Source organism: Saccopteryx leptura, chromosome 4, assembly GCF_036850995.1.
Source record: "Saccopteryx leptura isolate mSacLep1 chromosome 4, mSacLep1_pri_phased_curated, whole genome shotgun sequence".
Lineage (NCBI taxonomy): Eukaryota > Metazoa > Chordata > Mammalia > Chiroptera > Emballonuridae > Saccopteryx > Saccopteryx leptura.
This window is the reverse complement of record NC_089506.1, coordinates 223,019,363-223,041,081: the sequence shown is the minus strand read 5'-3', so window position 1 is coordinate 223,041,081 and position 21,719 is coordinate 223,019,363. Positions and strand designations below refer to the sequence as shown.

The 21,719-nt window shown below is 44.0% G+C and overlaps 1 protein-coding gene across 1 annotated transcript in view; it reads left to right on the top strand.

Moving 5' to 3' along the window:
- Positions 1-21,719, top strand: part of LOC136404364 (phospholipid-transporting ATPase ABCA3-like) — a 152,484-nt gene that overhangs the window by 53,884 nt on the left and 76,881 nt on the right. Inside the window, exons 10-13 of the mRNA XM_066383682.1 lie at positions 700-831; positions 8,043-8,171; positions 10,983-10,998; positions 11,972-12,102. Of these exons, the coding sequence (XP_066239779.1) occupies positions 700-831; positions 8,043-8,171; positions 10,983-10,998; positions 11,972-12,102 (408 nt within the window). The remainder of the gene's footprint in view (positions 1-699; positions 832-8,042; positions 8,172-10,982; positions 10,999-11,971; positions 12,103-21,719) is intronic.

Genomic DNA, 21,719 nt, shown 5'->3' with positions numbered 1-21,719 from the left:
ATGCAGTGGGGAATGCGGGGATGGACGTGACCTCCTTGTCCTGTTCCCAATTCCAGAGGCAGAGCTGTCAGTCTTTCACCACTGAGCGTGATAAGATGACCTCTGTCATTCTGAGAAAGTTTCCTTCCATTTCTAGTTTTCTGAGGGTTTTTATCTTTTTTGATGCTTTGTCAGGCTTTTTTGCATCAACTGAAATGATTATACGGTTTATCCCACTTGTTGCATCAGTGTGATACATTGCATTGATTAGCTTTCATCTGTTGAACCACCGCTGCATTCCTGGGGGAATTCCCATTGGATCATTGTGTTTAACCCTTTGAGTGTGCTGCTAGGTTCAGTTCGCTGGCATCTGGTTGAAGGTTTTTCATTCGTGTTCATAGCGGATCTTGCTCTCTAGTTTATTTTTTTCATGATGTCTTTGTCTGACTTTGGTGTCCGAGTACTGCTGAGCTCATAGTATAAGTTAGGGAATGTTTCCTCCTCTTTATACTTCTTGGAAGGCTTGGAGAAGAATTGTTGTCAATCTTGTTTAAATATTTGGTCGAATTCACCAGCGAAGCCATCTGCTCCTGCACTTTTCTTTGTGGGAGGGTTTTGATCACTGATTCGTTTGCTTTACTTGTGATAGGTCTGTTCAGATAGAGTGCTTCATTCCTTTTCATGCTCATTTTGGTAATTACATTTTGGCTTTTTTTGTAGCGCTCATACTGGTATGGCCATCCAAGAATTAGAAGGGGAAACGAAGAAATAGAAGACTGTGAAGAAACTCAGTATTTTGAGGCTGCATCACCTAGCTGGGTGGCCGGTATCCAGATCAAAGGATTGCACAAGGTATCACTTCAGAGGGGAAGCCCTTCATCAGTGCGTGCCCAGAGATCCTGGGCAGGCCAGTCCGTGGGGACCGTGGACAGACCAGATGATGGCGTCTGTGAATGAGCCAGCCAGTAGGATCCGAGTGTGGGCCAGGTACCTGCAGGGTATCCCCCAGGCAGGGAGGCCGTCCTAGTGCCTGACTCCAGCAGTGGGTGGGCCTGGTGCCCGGCCCACGAGCAGGCCTGGTGAGGGTCCACCCGTGAGACCGGCTACCCCGCCTCACTTTAGTTCATGCTTCCCTGGTATACTTTCCCCATTCCTCACTAGCAACCTGTTTCTGTCTGTGTGATAGGAGGCCATGTACAATAGTTTACCTACGCATATGTAGTTAGTGTGTGCTCTTTCTTCAGTGTGATAATTGCCTCTTTTTAATTGAGGCTCAGGCCATTTACATTTTTTTAATTTTTCAGTTACATTTTACATTCCATATTATTTTATATTTCAGGCCATTAGAGTTAATGAAATTATTGATATTATCTGTCATGTTGATAATAGCTAATCTAACAGGTATGGGATGATATCTCATTGTAGTCTTGATTGGCATTTCTCTAATAGCTAGTGAAGATGAGCATTTTTTCATATGTCTGTTGGCCATTTGTATGTCTTCCTGGGAGAAGTGTCTGTCCAGGTCCTCTGCCCATGTTTTAATTGGATTGTTTGTTGTTTGTTGCTGAGCTTTGTGAGTTCTTTTATATGTTTTTGATATTAACCCCTTATCGGAGCTGTTGTTTGCAAATATCATCTCCCATTTGATTGCCTGTCTATTTGTTTTGTTGTCAGTTTCCTTTGCTGTGCAGAAGCTTTTTGGTTTGCAATAGTCCCATTCATTTATTTTTGCCTTTACTTCCTTTGCCTTTGGAGTCGAATTCATAAGTTGCTCTCTACAGCCAATGGCTACGAGCTCAGTACCTGTGTTTTATTCAAGGTAATTTATTGTTTCAGATCTTATATTTAGGTCTTTAATCCATTTTGAATTAATTTTTGTGCATGGGGACAAGCTATAACCAAGTTTCATTCTTTTGCATGTGGCTCTCCAGTTTTCCCAGCACCATTTATTGAGACTTTCTTTCCTCCATTATGTGTTTTTGGCTCCTTTGTTGAAGATTATTTGTCCATATACATGTGGTTTTATTTCTGGGCTCTTGATTCTGTTCCATTGGTCTGTGTTTCTGTTTTTCTGTTCCTTTAAAGTTTTAATACCTTTGGTAAGGTAATCATTTTGTTCACTGATTTTATTTCAGCATCTATTGAACTACCTACCTGTGTTTTCTCATGTCTTTTTGAACTGCAGTATTCAATCCTGTCATTTAAATAACATTTTGCTGGCCCCAGCTCGTTAGCTCAGTCGGTTAAGAAAGTTAAGAGCATCATCCTGATTGAAAAAACAAGGTTACAGGTTCGATCCCCAGTCAGGACGCACACGATGGAAGCAACCAGAGGATGCACAGCTGAGTGGAATGCTGTTTCCCTTCCCTCTCTCCCTCTCTCTCCCTTCCTCTCTCTAGCTCTCTAAATATCAATAAAAATAAATTAAGCCCAGGTCAAATACCTCGGTTGCTTGGAATGTTGTCCAGAGCACAGAGGTTGCCAGTTCGATCCCCTGCTTTGTCCACGCTCGGGGTCCTGTGTGCAGCCACAGTGCAGACTGCCCACTCCTGCAGGAAGGCTCCCGGGTTCTCTGTGCTCCCCTGGCAGAAGGGAGCGCCAGCAGCAACCTGACCTCCCTCAGCGGGCTCAGTGAGCTCTGCCCTGTTGCTGGTACTCTCCCACTCTCTCTCTGCCCCCCGTCGCTGGCACTCTCCCACTCTGCCTGCCCCCGTCGCTGGCACTCTTCCACTCTGCCTGCCCCTGTCGCTGGCACTCTTCCACTCTCTCTGCCCCCGTCGCTGGCACTCTCCCACTCTCTCTGCCCTTACAGCTGGCACTCTCCCACTCTCTCTGCCCCCGTCGCTGGCACTCTCCCACTCTGCCTGCCCCTGTCGCTGGCACTCTCCCACTCTCTCTGCCCCCGTCGCTGGCACACTCCCACTCTCTCTGCCCCCGTCGCTGGCACTCTCCCACTCTCTCTGTCCCCGTCGCTGACACTCTCCCACTCTCTCTGCCCCCGTTGCTGGCACTCTCCCACTCTGCCTGCCCCCGTCGCTGGCACTCTCCCACTCTCTCTGCCCCCGTCGCTGGCACTCTCCCACTCTGCCTGCCCCTGTCGCTGGCACTCTCCCACTCTCTCTGCCCCCGTCGCTGGCACTCTCCCACTCTCTCTGCCCCTGTCGCTGACACACTCCCACTCTCTCTGCCCCCGTCGCTGGCACACTCCCACTCTCTCTGCCCCCGTCGCTGGCACTCTCCCACTCTCTCTGCCCCTGTCGCTGGCACTCTCCCACTCTCTCTGCCCCCGTCGCTGGCACTCTCCCACTCTCTCTGCCCCCGTCGCTGGCACTCTCCCACTCTCTCTCTGCCCCCGTCGCTGGCACTCTCCCACTCTGTCTGCCCCTGTCGCTGGCTCGCTCCCACTCTGCCTGCCCCTGTTGCTGGCACGCTCCCACTCTGCCCTCTTCTTCCTCTCTGCTCTGCTCCCACCTTCCACAGTCAGGTGCTTCGCTCTGAGAGTCACTTGGACATGCTTGTGTGCTGAGCAGGGAAGCCTTTGTTGAGTTATAGCTGTCATAGCTGTTCCAATTATTGTAACTTCAAGAGGGGAGACGAAGGGGCTTTCATGCCTCATTATTCTTTTCTTTTTCTTTTCTTCTTTTTCCAAGTGAGAGGAGGGGAGATAGTGAGGCAGATTCCCTCATAAGCCCCAACCGAATCCACCTGGCAACCCCAGTCTAGGGCCAATGCTCTGCCCATCTGGGGCCATGCTCGCAACCGAGCTATTTTTAGCACCTGAGGTGGAGGCCCCAGGGAGCCATCCTCAGTGTCCTGGGCTGGTGCACTCGAATCAATAGAGCCAGGGCTTCAGGAAGGGAAGAGAGAGAGAAGAGGGAGGGGGAGGGGTGGAGAAGCAGGTGGGCGCTTCTCCTGTGTGCCCTGGCCGGGAATCAAACCCAGGACTTTCACACACCAGGCAACACTCTACCACTGAGCCAACTGGCCAGGGCTACCTCTATTTTTCTAACGTCCCACTATTTTTTAAATATTGTCTGTATCTTAACTTTTTCAAGAAATGATACACCTTTATAGTAATTATTTTAATGTGTTTATCATTTTAACGTGTCAGTTCTAGGCTTATTTTGATTGATTGATTGATTGATTGATTTTGTCATTATGGCTCCTATTTTCTTCTTTATGTTTTGGTATCTTGGCTATTTCTGTATTCCATGAAATACTCCTGAAATTTGTTTTTGGAAGAATTAAGTTACTTCAAAATGGTTTTATTCCTTCATGTCCATGCTTAGTCTATAATTAATTATACCTTCTCTTGAGGCAGGGCCCTTCCTTGTCCCCTACCACCTGCCCTGGCAGCCTTCCTCATCACCTGCCCCTGCCTGTGACCCTTCCTCATCACCTACCCCTGCCTGTGACCCTTCCTCGTCACCTACCCCTGCCCTGTGACCCTTCCTCATCACCTACCCCTGCCTGTGACCCTTCCTCGTCACCTACCCCTGCCTGTGACCCTTCCTCATCACCTGCCCCTGCCTGTGACCCTTCCTCATCACCTACCCCTGCCCTGTGACCCTTCCTCGTCACCTGCCCCTGCCTGTGACCCTTCCTCATCACCTACCCCTGCCTGTGACCCTTCCTCATCACCTACCCCTGCCTGTGACCCTTCCTCATCACCTACCCCTGCCTGTGACCCTTCCTCGTCACCTACCCTTGCCCTGCGACCCTTCCTCATCACCTACCCCTGCCCTGTGACCCTTCCTCGTCACCTACCCCTGCCCTGTGACCCTTCCTCGTCACCTGCCCCTGCCCTGTGACCCTTCCTCGTCACCTGCCCCTGCCTGTGACCCTTCCTTGTCACCTACCCCTGCCTGTGACCCTTCCTCGTCACCTGCCCCTGCCCTGTGACCCTTCCTCGTCACCTACCCCTGCCTGTGACCCTTCCTCGTTACCTGCCCCTGCCTGTGACCCTTCCTCGTCACCTACCCCTGCCTGTGACCCTTCCTCGTCACCTGCCCCTGCCTGTGACCCTTCCTCGTCACCTACCCCTGCCTGTGACCCTTCCTCATCACCTGCCCCTGCCTGTGACCCTTCCTCGTCACCTACCCCTGCCTGTGACCCTTCCTCATCACCTGCCCCTGCCTGTGACCCTTCCTCGTCACCTGCCCCTGCCTGTGACCCTTCCTCGTCACCTGCCCCTGTCTGTGACCCTTCCTCGTCACCTACCCCTGCCCTGTGACCCTTCCTCGTCACCTACCCCTGCCCTGTGACCCTTCCTCGTCACCTACCCCTGCCCTGTGACCCTTCCTCATCACCTACCACCTGCCTGTGACCCTTCCTCATCACCTGCCCCTGCCTGTGACCCTTCCTCATCACCTACCCCTGCCTGTGACCCTTCCTCATCACCTACACCTGCCCCGTGACCCTTCCTCATCACCTACCCCTGCCTGTGACCCTTCCTCATCACCTACCCCTGCCTGTGACCCTTCCTCGTCACCTACCCCTGCCTGTGAGCCTTCCTCGTCACCTACCCCTGCCTGTGACCCTTCCTCATCACCTACCACCTACCTGTGACCCTTCCTCATCACCTACCCCTGCCTGTGACCCTTCCTCATCACCTACCCCTGCCTGTGACCCTTCCTCATCACCTACCACCTACCTGTGACCCTTCCTCGTCATCTACCCCTGCCTGTGAGCCTTACATTTCTCTAGTCTGGCTGGTGGGAGGAAGCACCTCTCCTGGCCCCGGGCGAGGGCCAGCGAGGGGTCCTCTAACTCATAAGTGGTCTTCCTGCCGTGTCAGGCAGTTTCTGTCTGAACACTCAGGGTGGCTGTTGCTGTCCATGCTCAGGTCTGTCCCTGCATGCCTGTGTTCCCTCTTCAACATTCTCTCTCTTCCCTTCACTGGACCCTCAGATTTCTGTCTTCAGCTCAGGTCGACCACTAGTCTCCGCCTGAGTGACTCATGACATAGACCCCGTTTACGTAACGGGGGAGGGGGGACAGGGGCTACCTCCTTTGTTTTCCATTCTCAGGGACCGTTAACCTCGGTCGCCTGATGACTGCTGTGAGTGCTTGTTTCACTCTCATACCTTACATCGTGCATTTTGTTTATTATGTTGATCTTGATCCATAATTATTTTTAATGTGCCTTTACTTTTTTCCTCTCCTCCTTTACCAAAGCTTCATTAAAGCATGGATTATACATCACTTACTTCTGGGTGTAACTCTTAGCACATGGCACAGTGCCTAGTCCACAATGGGCACTCAGTAAATAGTTTTTAAGTGAAGAATGATCACTTATGGTCTAATTAATTAATTGGACTTGGTGATTTATTGCATACAGTAGTAACAGCAATGAAGTGTAGGGTTATATATAGTCAGGGTTCTGGGCTCTACATCTAGGTGAATTTGGGGGCCATTCACCGACCTAGGGAGTACAATTAAAGACTGTATATTCAGAATATGATAATGAGCAGAGTTTTTTTAGACATACTGAATTTTTTTAATTTAGAAAATTAAATTTAACGGTAATATTGATCAATAAGAGTACATGAGTTTCCAGTAAACATTTCTATAGCATTTGAACTGTTGATTACGTTGTATACCCATATACAACGTAATGTATACATTATGTTGAATATATACATTCAACCAAAATCAAACTGAATTTGAGATATTTATAAATATTTAAACTTATATTGACAGTAGGAGATGTAGAGCTATAGCTTTGAAGAGAGATGATGACTGAAGCAGATTATAGCAGATTATCAGCATCTATAAAGTAATTGAATTCATAAGAGAAAGTTAGATTCCCTATGGCAGTCACTTTCAGCTGGGGATGACTGTGTCCCCCAGAAGATGTCGAACACTATCTGGAGAGATTTTGGTTGTCACAACCAAGGGAAAGAGAGGTCAGAAGGAGAGTTCTAGGGACATCTACAGGGCAGAGACCAGGGAGGTTCTAACCATCCTTTGAGTTATCGGGGAGCCCGCCCTGCAAAGCAAAGAGTTATGTCATCCAAACTATCAGCAGCGCTACTGTTGGACACACACACTGTCCCGGGCGGTCTCCTGTCAGCTTGGCAGTGCCCGCCTCTTCCCAAGGTTTATTCTGCATGAGCCACGTTCCCCAAAACAGGCCTCTCTGTTTGCTTTTAATGACGATTTGCCAATGAGAGGCACCTGCAGGCGGATGTGAGATTCAGCTAGCTGAGTTCTTGGGAACCATGGGATTTCTGATTTCAGTCTGAAATATTAGGAGTTTCCAAGAGACAGTTTAATAGGGTTTTCAGACATGTTCAATAAAGGACTTGATCAATATTTTAGGGTCCATGGACCACAAACAATGTCTGGTGTATATTCTTTTTTATTTTTCTTATTTTTTATTTATTAATTGAATTTATTGGGATGACATTGGTTTGCAAAACCTTACAGGTTTCAGGCATTCAACTCTTTTTTTTTATTTTTAATTGAATTATTAGGGTAACACTAGTTAACACAATTGTACAGGTTTCAGGTGTTCACATCCTCTATATCATATTGTGTATTCAGTCCCCCACACTGAAGTCTTCATTTATCACCATTTCTGCACCTACACCCTCCTTTCTCCCCATTCCCAGTAATCACACAAAAACACATACTGAACCCTATATGAATTTGCCAACTTCTAGTTAGAATCCTAAAACGTCCTGGGCGTGCTCCTGTGAGTTCTCAAACTTCTGGGTGTAACGATAGCATCCGCTTTCCTGCTCACTGGTGGCAGCTCTGTGAGCTTCCAGCTCTTGCTGCACTTGAGTATCCCTGTAAATACTATGTTAACTCTTCACACATAGACTCTAGACAGGTCTCATTTCTGTCACCACATAGAGATAGATGTACACTGTACTTTCACACTTCATTTGACTAATACACCAACTCCGTGCACCTGCAAGTACTGTTTCTTATGCAGAATACCTTTTATAAGTCTGATGATACAATGTTGATTCTCCTAAGAATAGAAAAGATGAATTTTTCTCTTTCATAAATGATAGTGACAGGTATCAAGTCATTTTTCTTTTATTTCATAGACATTTGGTGACAAAGTAGCAGTAAACAACATCTCTTTGAATTTATATAAGGGGCAGATCACTATTCTTCTAGGAGAAAATGGGTCGGGGAAAACCACAGTCCTGTCCATTCTCACAGGTATGTATTCAGTTCTGTCCAGAACAGTCATGTTCCTTCTGTGACTGTAAACCAATCAGCAGGTTGTGGTGTTGTATATGCTATTTCAGTGTTGGTGTTATTACAGTTTCAATTATTTACAACCAAGATGTCTTGGATGTTGTAATAAATTCATTTATTTATTCAATGGGAAATGTTATATACTGATTTTTATAGGAATTTATAATACAGTGGTGATTACAGAGCTGTTACACTCAGTTTTATGCTCTGATGGAAATTCAAACGGAAGACTGAAAACTTGCACCTTAAATAAGAAGGTAGAGATTGTATGTAGGATGCTGTTCGCCCAGTAGAACGACATCTAGCCTGTATTGGTGATGAGGAATAGGGAAGTGATATCGAGTCTAAGGCACATAGAAGTTGTACAGGGTTATGAAGGAAAGAGAAGAATATTGTAGTTGTAAGCAAAGACCAGGAGGCTGGGAAGCAGAGATTATCTGGATAACTAGATCAGATAAGGAATATAATGGCAAGAGATGAAGCCGGATGAATAATCAGAGGTAAAATCACCCAAAGTTTAGGGAAGACGTACTCTGAAGTTTGTAATTGACGCTGGGAGCCGTGAGAACCAGTGGAGGAGGATTTTATGAAGGTCATGCTTCAGAAATGCTGCGGGAGGAAGAACATATGAGTAATACTGGGGACCATTAGGATAGGGAACCCCATGTTGTGTTAAATTAACACAGTTCTCAGAGACTCAAGCAAGACTGAGCCTAGTAGTTACGATAAAATAGCCTCTTCTTTGACACAAAAGTAATGGCAAAACTAAGTCAGGATTCCCAGCCAGGGCACACAGGAGAAGTGCCCATCTGCTTCTCCACCCCTCCCCCTCTCCTTCCTCTCTGTCTCTCTTCTCCTCCCGCAGCCAAGGCTCCACTGGAGCAAAGTTGGCCCGGGCACTGAGGATGGCTCCATGGCCTCTGCCTCAGGCACTAGAATGGCTCCGGTCGCAACAGAGCGACACCCCAGATGGGCAGAGCATCGCCCCCTGGTGAGCATGCCGGGTGGATCCCGGTCAGGCACATGCAGGAGTCTGTCTGTCTGCCTCCCCATTTCCAACTTCAGAAAAATACAAAAAAAAAAACCTAAGTCAGGAAGGGAAGGCCACACCCACATTCTCTGTTTTACATATTCCCACTGGCTTCCTCTCAGTCTCAGTTACTATTCTTAAAAGAATCATGAGGTTATGATTTGAATTATTAACTTGATAATGACAAGAAAAATACATATATGTAGTTGGTATACCTTGCATCAGATATCTTGGAACACACTCTCTGCTTCTCGGAACACATATTATGCACGTCCTCATCTGCGTGTGCTCCTGCCTCTCACTGGGAGTGACGAACTCCACTCCACTTCCTACCTATTAAAATACCATTTATTCACCACGATGCAACTCGCGAGCAACCACCTGGCGCAAAATGACAGATGAGGCAGCTCTGAGCTCCAGCCCCTTCACAGAAAAGAGCCAATCAACAAGCACACAAGTGTCAGCAACAACCCGGTCAGAACTCTGGACACAGAACAAGGTCATGGCAGTCGAGCAACGCTCAGGAAGAAGGAGGCAACTCAGAAACAATAGGGGTTTGGGATACATCAGTAACGCTGTGGACTTGGAAGCTCCAGGCCCTCATTCCCCATGGAGACACAAAGCTAACAATATACAGACAAAAATACCTTTCTCCAGAATCCTGGGTACCAGTTTGGAAGCTGCAGTGTGCAGGTGAACACATAGCCAACACCAAAGCAGCAAGTTTGGCATTTTCTCACCCAAGCCCTTCCCCTCACAGGGCCTGCATGGGCAGGAGGCAGCTTTCCAGGTCAGAGCTCCTCCCGGGGAACAGAGAAGAGATGGGGACTTGCATCCAGTGTTCTGGATTTTGCAAGGGCTCCCCAAGGGACTGGTTTCTGTCCCATCTAACGGAGCCCTGACAGGAGTGTCAGCATGGAATGGATGCCAAGTTAAAACCCACAGGAAGAAAAGATGCAGACTCTTCAGCACTTCAGCTTGCCTTCCAGCAGTCGAGGGAAGTCCCACGGGCAGGTGCCAAGGGGGCGTCACAGAACGGGCAGGTGCCAAGGGGGCGTCAGTCCCACGGGCAGGTGCCAAGGGGGCGTCACAGAATGGGCAGGTGCCAAGGGGGCGTCACAGAATGGGCAGGTGCCAAGGGGGCGTCAGTCCCACGGGCAGGTGCCAAGGGGGCATCACAGAATGGGCAGGGGAGTAAACTAGGAACTGAAACTAAATTCTCCAAGCTGCTTCCGGAAATTGGGACAGTTAAAAGCAGTTGTATCTACTGAAATAAAAGCACACAAACAACCCCAGAGAAGACACATCCTCAGAAAATGTTTGCAAGATCATAAAAATTCCAGCTGGGCTGATTGGTGAAGAATTTCACATACATGAAAACAGTCCATAAACACTGGGAGGCATATCTGTTTTTAAATGTTCGGCTCTCAACAGAACATCAAAAAAGAAACAAGGAAACATACCACAGTCAAAGGAACAAAATAAAGCTCCAATATCTGAGCATTAAGAATCACAGATCTCTGCGTTATCTGACATAAGAAAAGCCTGTGTTCTCCTTCATATTTCAACAATACAAAAGAACACAGAAAACAAAATGAAATGAGGCAAATTATGCATGAAGACAATTAAAATACAGAGATAGAAATTATTTTTCAAAACCCAAATAAATTGTGGATATAAAAAATATAACAAAATTGAAAAGTTGATCGGGCAGAAAAACGAATCAGCAAACTTTTAAAAAAATTTTATTTAGAAAATTAACAGGGTGAGTTGATCAATAAGAGTACATAGATGTCAGTTAAACAAAGAAAGAGAAATGCCAGTTGATCTCATATATATAGAATATGTTTTGTAAATGATGAACCGTAGATGGAGAGGACACCTTGGTGGTGGCCAATGGCGGGGGACAGGAGCTGGGCTGAGTGGGTGGTGGGCTCACAGGTGCAGACTTCCAGTTACAAATAAGTGACAGGGGTGTGACAGGCAGCATTGTGACTACAGTGGATCACACTGTATTTTCTATTTGAAAGTAACTAAAAGATGAAAGCTTTAATATTTTCATCACAAAAAAAAATGTGTAACTATATATGGTGATTGGTGTTAACCCTACTTATTCTAGTGGTTATTTAACAATTTATACATATGTCTAATCATTATCTTGTATACTGAAACTAATATAATTTTATATGTCACCTATAACGCATTTTATAAAGTGTATTTTAAAATAGAATAAATGATTTATAGGGTTTAAATGGTTATTTAATTTCTTTTTTACATATTACCAAATAGTTTCCCACAAAATTTGGACTGGTTATTATTATTTAAAATTCATATGGACAAACATTTTATATTCTAGATCTTTATGTTTTTCATAGCTGTGCACAGTACCTAATATGGTTCACATACAGGGTGACAGGTGATTTCAGTGCCAATAAATGGGAATATAGCAACATACTTATATGTTTTTATTGCCAATATAACCCATATTGATGTGCAAAAAATTAGTATATATTAGCAAAAAAGAAAAGGAAAGAGAATTAAAAGACATAGCTAATTCCACCACCCAGAAGTAACTTGCTGTTTTAGGGAACTGTTCTGCAGGGGACAGTGCTTTCTCCTGAGTAACCTCGAGCACACTGAATTTGAGATGCTTGTTTGCAGAGTCCTGCCATGTTCTGATCAAAGCGCAACCTCTGCAGCGTCTCCTGTTTTCCTTAGGTCGCTACCTTCCAACCGCGGGAGAGGCCTATATCAATGGCTATGACATCTCAAAGAACATGACTGATATTCAAAAAAACCTAGACTTCTGTCCACAGCAGGACTTGTTGTTTAATAACTTGACACTATCAGAACACCTTTATTTCTACTTTAAGGTGAGTCAGAGATTTGCTTTAATTATACAGCAAATTTAACTTTTCTCTTTTGATTGACAGAACCATGAATTTTAACACATTTAACCAACACCACAACCAAGACACAGTAGTTTCATCAGTCTAGACCAGTGGTGGTCAGCCTGGTCCCTACCACCCCCTAGGGGGCACTCCAGCTTTCATGGTGGGCCGTAGCAGAGCAACCAAAGTATAAATAAAAAGATAGATTTAACTAGAGTAAGTTGTTTTATAAAGATTTATTCTGCCAAACTTAGCAAAAATCCGACATAAAGTACTTGGCAAGTAATTATTATTATATGTTTTAACATGCTGTAACTCTCCTTTATAAATTTTATAAAGTAAAGTTATTTTCCTACTTTATAAATCACCATTACTGTGGAACTGGTGGGCGGTTAGAAAAATCTTACTACTAACAGAGATACAGAAGTGGGAGGTAGGTATAAGAAGGTTGACTACCCCTGGTCTAAGCACTTCCTCCCTCAGTCTCCTTCTCTGTGTTCCATCTCTTCCGCCTGCTAACCTCTGGTCTCTTTCATCACTACTTTTGTGTCTGTTAAGAAATTATATAAATGGAACCATGTACTATGTAACCTTTAGAGATTAGCTGCTTACATTGAGCATAATGCGTTTCAGGTCCATTTCTGCTGAATAGTAGTAGTTCATGTTTGGATGTAACACAGCACACCTGCTGAGTAGCAGTTCACGTTTGGATAGAACACAGCACACCCGCTGAGTAGCAGTTCATATTTGGATAGAACACAGCACACCTGCTGAGTAGCAGTTCATGTTTGGATGTAACACAGCACACCTGCTGAGTAGCAGTTCATGTTTGGATGTAACACAGCACACCCGCTGAGTAGCAGTTCATGTTTGGATAGAACACAGCACACCCGCTGAGTAGCAGTTCACGTTTGGATAGAACACAGCACACCTGCTGAGTAGCAGTTCATGTTTGGATAGAACACAGCACACCCGCTGAGTAGCAGGTCATGTTTGGATAGAACACAGCACACCCGCTGAGTAGCAGGTCATGTTTGGATAGAACACAGCACACCCGCTGAGTAGCAGTTCATGTTTGGATAGAACACAGCACACCCGCTGAGTAGCAGTTCATGTTTGGATAGAACACAGCACACCCGCTGAGTAGCAGTTCATGTTTGGATAGAACACAGCACACCCGCTGAGTAGCAGTTCACGTTTGGATAGAACACAGCACACCCGCTGAGTAGCAGGTCATGTTTGGATAGAACACAGCACACCCGCTGAGTAGCAGTTCATGTTTGGATAGAACACAGCACACCCGCTGAGTAGCAGTTCATGTTTGGATAGAACACAGCACACTCGCTGAGTAGCAGTTCATGTTTGGATAGAACACAGCACACCCGCTGAGTAGCAGTTCATGTTTGGATAGAACACAGCACACTCGCTGAGTAGCAGTTCATGTTTGGATAGAACACAGCACACCTGCTGAGTAGCAGTTCATGTTTGGATAGAACACAGCACACCCGCTGAGTAGCAGTTCATGTTTGGATAGAACACAGCACACCCGCTGAGTAGCAGTTCATGTTTGGATAGAACACAGCACACCTGCTGAGGAATATTGGTTTGTTTGTTTCCAGGCTTTGGTGAGTATGAGTGAAACTGAATTTTATGTACAGCTTTTTGCTGTGTGAACATAAGTTTTGTGTCTCTCAGAGTAGAATTGCTCCCTCACAAGTATTTGTTTAACTTCGTCAGACACTGCCACACAGCCCTCCAGAGTGGCAGTGGTGTCTCACGCTCCCACCAGCAATGTATGAGAATGACATCGCCCATGTCATCGCCAAAACATGGAATTGTCAACACTTTTTTAAAATGTTAACCATTCTAATCAGTATGTACTTGTGTCTAGCCATTGTTTTAAATTGCACTTTGTGAATAGAGAACAGTATACATCATCTTTCATGTGCTTATCTGCCATTTTTATACTCCCTGATAAAATATTTGTTGAGGCCTGTGTCTATTTTTAGTTTGGATTATTCATTTCTTATTAAATTTTTGAGAGTTCTTTATATAATCCAGATACATGTCGTTTGTTTGACATGTACATTAGAAACATTTTTCCCAAACTGTATCTTGTTTTTATATTTTTATTCAATTTATCACATGTTCTTAATGGATCCTGCTTTTGCCGTCTTTTCTAGACTCTGTGCCCAACACCAGGACATGACGATTTTATTCTGCATTTTCTCACACATTTTAAAGTTTTACGTGCTGCACTCACAACTGTGACCCGTTGTGAGCTAACACATCTATTAAAGAGCGGAGTTGCTCTTTGCTTGTGTCTGGGCTTGGGCTCTGGTTGAGAGCCCCTGTTGGGCCTCACTGCAGTCAGATCACCTTCTTCCAAGGCGACTCTCAAAAAAACAAGGACATGATTGTGTCAGAGTAATGGCAGTGTGAGATACCTTTGATCTCGCCCCTTGAAATTTCAACAAGTTGAGCAGCTGTAACTCAGTGAAGGAAACCCAGCTGGGGTCACAGGTTTGCCTGAAAGATCTGCTCATTGGATTGATGGACGGTGGGAAGGATAGAGACAGGGGTGCAGAAGACAAGAAGCACTCACAGTGGGGTTCCGCAGAGGGGACACACCTGGTCTGTCTGGGGTTTGTCTGCAGGGGCTCTGGAGAAGGGTGAAACCCAGTCTCTGGGTCTTCCTCTGCTGGGAGGACTGGAGAGGTTGGGAGCACACTCACAACACTGCTGAACAAAAGCAGCAGCCGCTGCAGGGACAGGGCAGAGACAGAGCTCGAGGACCCTGCGGGCATCCCCACGGTCTGCCAGCTGCCTGCGCTGGGGACAGAGACAGAGCAACACAAAGTGCAGCCCCAGCCTCCCGATCTCACCCCCCCCCCTCGTGCAGCCCCCAGCCTCCCGATCTCAACCCCTCCCCTCGTGTGCCAAGAGTAACAGCGACGTACCCAAGAAATAACTGCAGATCAACTATTTCCCCTGAAAAACGGGTACTCTCTGTCTGTTTCTTGTTCTTTTGGGACACCAGGAGAACTATGGGGAGGCCCGGGATTGCCGTTCCAGGAGAAAAGCGGAAAAAGCCATAAAGCCCTCACTCGTGCCACACCGTCATGGTGGCTGCATCACAGTGGACCCCAGCAGAGGTCAGCCGGGGGTTTCACAGAGCTAAAGCTTGTAATCCAGCACCCCTACCGGAAAATCATAGGAAAGCCTCTTGCAAGTGCAATACACTCTCAAACACAATCTAGAGCAGCGGTTCTCAACCTGTGGGTCGCGACCCTTGCAGGGTCGCCTGAAGCCATCGGAAAATACATAATGATCAGGTATTTACATTCCGAATCATAACTGTAGCAAAATTACAGTTATGAAGTAGCCACCAAAATTATTTTTTGGTTTGGGGTCACCACAACATGAGGAACTGTATTGCGGGGTCACAGCATTAGAAAGGTTGAGAACCACTGATCTAGAGTCTAGACAAAGAAAAACTAATACCAAAAATAACCAAAAAAGAGACACAATTCAAAAACAAAATGAAAACTCTCCAGAAAACAGTATCAGTCACAAGGACACTTTGGAGTTAAATGACAATAAGAGTATTCAAACTTGAAGTTCTGAAAACACTCAACAAGAGTTGAGGAAATACTGATAAGCAATATAATGAACTGAGAAAAAATGATGAACAAAACAAGTATCAATACTTGATGCCTGACCTGTGATGGTGCAGAGGATATAGCGTCACCGGTTCAATACCCTGGGCTCGCCCGGTCAAGGCGCACACGAGAGGCAACCACTGAACAGCTAACATGAAGCAGCTGAGCGTTGATACTTCTCGCTCCCCCTGCCTCTTCTCGCTCTAATATCAACAAATAAAATCTTAAATAAAAAAATAAATAAAAACAAGTACTTTGTCAAAGAGACCGAAACTTTAAAAAAGAACCGAACAGAAGGGCGTGGATGGCATGAACTGCTTGGTGGTGGCTCCTGGCTTCTGCCACAGTCCGGGCACTCTCACATCTACTGAGGCCTCTGGTGGCTGCAACATTGCCTCTGTGGTGTGGCCTGCACTGCCAGGGGGGAGGGAGTCGGAAACTGAGGCATGGACTCGGCAACCTTTGAGGGTGTGGCTGTGAACTTTACCCTGGAGGAGTGGGCTTTACTGGACCCTCCACAGAAGAAACTCTATCGAAATGTTGTTCAGTTTGTTGAAATTTCAAGAAGAGAGATGGGGAGTATCTCTCACTCCACCATTTATATTTAAATTGAAATGTGTCACTTTTATTATGTCTTTTCTGTTTTTCTTACTGCTTTTCCCCTCTGTTTTCTCTTTGCTGTCCTATTTTCGGTTAATTGAACATTTTTTAATATTTCATTTCATTTATTTATTGTAATTTTTATTAGCTCTTTAGTATATTTATATTTGTAATCTAAGGATTACAAATTACAGACATAGCTTTTCAGTTATTTAGAATCAACAGTTTTTAATTTTGTTTTGAGCACAGAAACCTGACCGACCACACTATAGGTTCTGTCCTCCTTTAGGCTACAGTTGTCACAAATGACACCTCCATATACTGAAAATGCTTAAAATCACCTAACATTTTTAAAAACCCTAAGAAAGTAATTGTTAGCCTGAGCAGGCAGTGGCGCAGTGGACAGAGCGTCAACCTGGGATGCTGAGCACCCAGGTTTGAAACCCCAAGGTCGACAGCTTGAGCGCGGGCTAACCAGCTTGAGCACGGGGTTGCCAGCTTAAGCATGGGATCATGGACATGACCCAGTGGTCACTGGCTTGAAGCCCAAGGTCTCAGGCTTGAGCCCAAGGTCACTGGCTTCAGCGTCATTGACACGGCTGGAGTCCCCAGGTCAAGGCACATATGAGAAGCAATCACTGAACAACTAAGGTGCCACAACTATGAATTGATGCTTCTCATTTCTCTCTACCTTCCTGTCTGTCTGTTCCTCCTTCCCTCTCTCTCTCTCTCACTAAAAAATAAAAGTAAGTTAAAAAATTAAAAGAAAGCAATAGTGATTATAACTTTTTTTTTTTGAAAATTCAATTTAACCGGGTTACATTGATCAATAAGAAGAGTGCATAGATTTTGGATAAACATTTCTATAGCACTTGAACTGTTGATTATGTTGTATACCCATCACCCAAAGTCAAATCATTTTTCATCACCTTATATTTGTCCCTCTTTACAACCTTCCCCTCCCCCAAATCCCCCTCCCCTTGGTAACCACTTCACTTTGATCTATGTCCCTGAGTCTCCATTTCTGTTGTACTGTCATTATTCACTGTTTCAAATTATCCTGTATCATTTCTGTTTGAGAAACATTTTATATCAGTCTATTTACATCAATACTCATGGCTACAAAGTCTCTTAGTTTTCCTTCACTTGAGAGTGTCTAATTCACCATATTTCCTCAAGAATATTTTTACTTGACATAGACACCTTCAGCACTTAAGAATGTTGTTCTCCTGCTTTCTGGACACCATTTATAATAAGAAATTCAAAGTCATCTGAATTGTTCCCCTAAAGAAAATTACCAGAGAAAAAAACAGGGGCATTACATGTTGATAAGAGAACCATTTCATAAAGAAAAAACAATCCTAAATGTGCATACATCTAGTAAATATTCATCATTTTTTCTCTGAATGCTGCCAAGAGTTTGTCTTTACATTTCAGCAGTTTGCTTATGATTTGTCTGGTGTGAATTTCTTAGAGTTTATCTGGATCAAATTCAATCAACTTTTTCAATCTGTAGATTTGTATCTTTTTGCCAAACCTGAGAAGTTTTCTGTCATTATTTCTTTAAATATTATTTAAGCCACATACTCTTCTCTCTTTCTGAAACTACAGTGACATGAATGTTAGATATTTGGTTGTTGTCCCAAAAGTCCTTGGGTTTTATTCATTTTTCTTCATCATTTTTCTGTCTGTTGTTCCGATTGTATAATTTCTATTTATCTGTCTTCAAATTCACTGACCTTTTTCTCTGTCATTTCTATTTTACTATTAAGTAAGTCAAATGAGCTGCTTATTTTGCTTATAGATTTTTTTAGTTGTAAGTTTTCAGATAGTTTCTTTTTCTATATTTTGATACTTTCTGTGTTTATTCCAGCACCTGTGCCATCCTCTTAGAGATACCTGTTGATTGTCTCTTCTATATAGGATAAGATTTTTGTCACTCTTTGTGTAGCAATTGATTTTTCTATTTTATCCTGGATGTTTCAACAATACCTTCTGACACCCTAAGTCTTATTTATATCTTATCTGTGGGCTATGGTTCCCGGGTCTGTTTCCAAGTCTTTGCTGTGCTTTTCAGTTTCTCCCCTGCCCGTGTTACCCGCTGGTCAGTTCACACTTGGGTAGAGGTATACTCATTGGTATCATTTTTGAAGTTTGGTATTCTAATAAGGATCCTATCCAGGTATGCAAATGATGGGGTAAATACATGAGCTGAAAAATAACTTGGTCACTTTCCTGTTCCTCTCTCCTGTTACCTTCTCAGTGTATTCCATTTCCCCAGGATTCTTGTATCAGTCCCCACGCCAGAAACAACCCCCTTCCATGACTGTGACATGCCAGTGGCAGAGGACAGAGAGGATGTGAAAAGCAGTTGGGCCCATCTTCTTGGAAGCACGGTTGCTCTGACCTCAGCAAGTTCATCTCCCTCCGCACTTTGGGTCCCAATCTGGCCGGTCCCTCCCCTGGGACGTGTCTCCCCCGGGACCACCCACAGGCTGGGCCACATAAGATCAGGGAAGGAAGTGGGGTTGGCCTTCCCCCACTTTTTCAGAACTTTAGAAGTTTTCCCATTTCCACTCCTCAAAACAAAACCAGTGGGTTTCTCCTTCGTCTCAGTCAAATGTACAGTTGGCAGCACTGTACGTTTCCCCGTTTGGGATTGCTCGAGTTCAGGCGAGGGGATGCACACGAGGGAAAAGCAGCCACCTCAACAGCCCTTCTGGTTCCTGTGCACTTTTTTTTTAATTATAATGGGGTGACATTGATAAATCAGGGTACATATGTTCAGAGAAAACATCTTTAGGTTATTTTGACATTTGATTATGCTGCATTCCCATCACCCAAAGTCCCATTGTCTTCCATCACCTTCTATCTGGTTTTCTTTGTGACCCTCCCCTCTCCCAACCCCCTCCCTCTCCTTCCCCCCACACCCTTGTCCATGTCTCTGAGTCTCATTTTTATGTCCCATCTATGTAGAGAATCATATAGTTCTTAGTTTTTTCTGATTTACTTATTTCGCTCCGTATGATGTTATCAAGGTCCATCCATGTTGTTGTAAATGATCCGATGTCATCATTTCTTATGGCTGAGTAATATTCCATAGCATATATGTACCAAAGCTTTTTAATCCACTCGTCCACTGACGGACACTTGGGCTGTTTCCAGATCTTCGCTATTGTGAACAATGCTGCCATAAACATGGGGGTGCATTTCTTCTTTTCAAACAGTGCCATAGTGTTCTTGGGGTATATTCCTAAAAGTGGTATAGCTGGGTCAAAAGGCAGTTTGATTTTTAATTTCTTGAGGAATCTCCATACTGTTTTCCACAGAGGCTGCACCAGTCTGCATTCCCACCAGCAGTGCAGGAGGGTTCCCTTTTCTCCACATCCTCACCAGCAATTATTCTGTGTTGTTTTGTTGATGAGTGCCATTCTGACCAGTGTGAGATGATATCTCATTGTGGTTTTAATTTGCATTTCTCTAATGATTAGTGATGTTGAGCATTTTTTTCATATGCCTATTGGCCATCTGTATATCCTCTTTGGAGAAGTGTCTATTCATTTCTTTTGCCCATTTTTGGATTGGATTGTTTGTCTTTCTGGCATTGAGTTTTTACAAGTTCTTTATAAATTTTGGTTATTAACCCTTTATCAGACGCATTGTAAAATGTATTCTCCCATTGTGTAGCTTGTCTTTTTATTCTGTTCTTATTGTCTTTAGCTGTGCAGAAGCTTTTTAGTTTGATAGAGTCCCATTCGTTTATCCTGTCTTTTATTTCACTTGCCCGTGGAGATAAATCAGCAAATATATTGCTTCAAGAGATGTCAGAGAGCTTAGTACCTATGTTTTCTTCTAAGATGCTTATGGTTTTACGGCTTACATTTAAGTCTTTTATCCATTTTGAGTTTATTTTTGTGAATGGGGTAAGTTGGTGGTTTAGTTTCATTTTTTTGCAGGTAGCTGTCCAATTTTCCCAACACCATTTGTTGAAGAGGCTGTCTTTACTCCATTGTATGCTCTTACCTCCTTTGTCAAATATCAATTGTCCATAAAAGTGTGGGTTTATTTCTGGGTTCTCAGTTCTGTTCCATTGATCTATATGCCTGTTCTTATGCCAGTACCAGGCTGTTTTGCGTACAATGGCCTTGTAGTATAACTTGATATCCGGAAGTATGATACCACCCACTTTATTCTTCCTTTTCAAGATTGCTGAGGCTATTCATGTCCTCTTTTGGTTCCATATAAATTTTTGGAATATGTGTTCTATATCTTTGAAGTAAGTCATTGATATTTTAATCGGTATTGCATTGAATTTATAAATTGCTTTGGGTAATATAGACATTTTAAGGATGTTTATTCTTCCTAACCGTGAGCACAGTCTATGCTTCCACTTGTTTGTATCTTCCCTGATTTCTTTTATCAATGTTTTATAATTTTCCAAGTACAAGTCTTTAATCTCCCTGGTTAAATTTATTCCTAGGTACTCTATTTTTTTGGTTGCAGTGGTAAAGGGGATTGCTTCCTTAATTTCTCTTTCTGACCATTCATTGTTAGTGTATAAAAATGCCTCTGACTTCTGAGTATTAATTTTATATCCTGCCATCTTGATGAATTCATTTATCAGGTCTAGTAGTTTTTTGACTGAGACTTTAGGGTTTTCTATATACAATATCATATCATCTGCAAATAATGATAGTTTTACTTCTTCTTTTCCAATTTGGATGCCTTTTATTTCTTTTTCTTGTCTGATTGCTGTAGCTAGGACTTCCAGAACTATGTTGAATAAGAGTGGTGAAAGGGGGCACCCCTGCCTTGTTCCTGATCTTAAGGGGATAGCTTTTTAATTTTTGCCCATTGAGTATGATGGGGTTTGTCATAGATGGCCTTTATCCTGTTGAGGTATTTTCCCTGTATTCCCACTTTGCTGAGAGTTTTGATCATGAATGAGTGCTGGATTTTATCAAATGCTTTTTCTGCATCTATTGAAATTATTGTGTGGTTTTTCTCCTTCCTTTTGTTTATGTGGTGAATCACATTGATTGATTTGTGAATATTGTACCAGCCTTGCCTCCCAAGAATAAATCCCACTTGATCATGGTGTATGATTTTTTTTATATATTTCTGGATCCAGTTTTGCTAATATTTTGTTGAGGATTTTAGCATCTAAATCCATCAGGGATATTGGCCTATAGTTTTCTTTCTTTGTGCTGTCTTTGCCTGGTTTTGGAATCAGAATTATACTCGCCTCATAAAAGGAGCTTGGAAGTCTTCCTTCCTCTTGAATTTTTTGAAATAGCTTGAGAAGGATAGGAGTTAGTTCTTTGAATATTTGGTAGA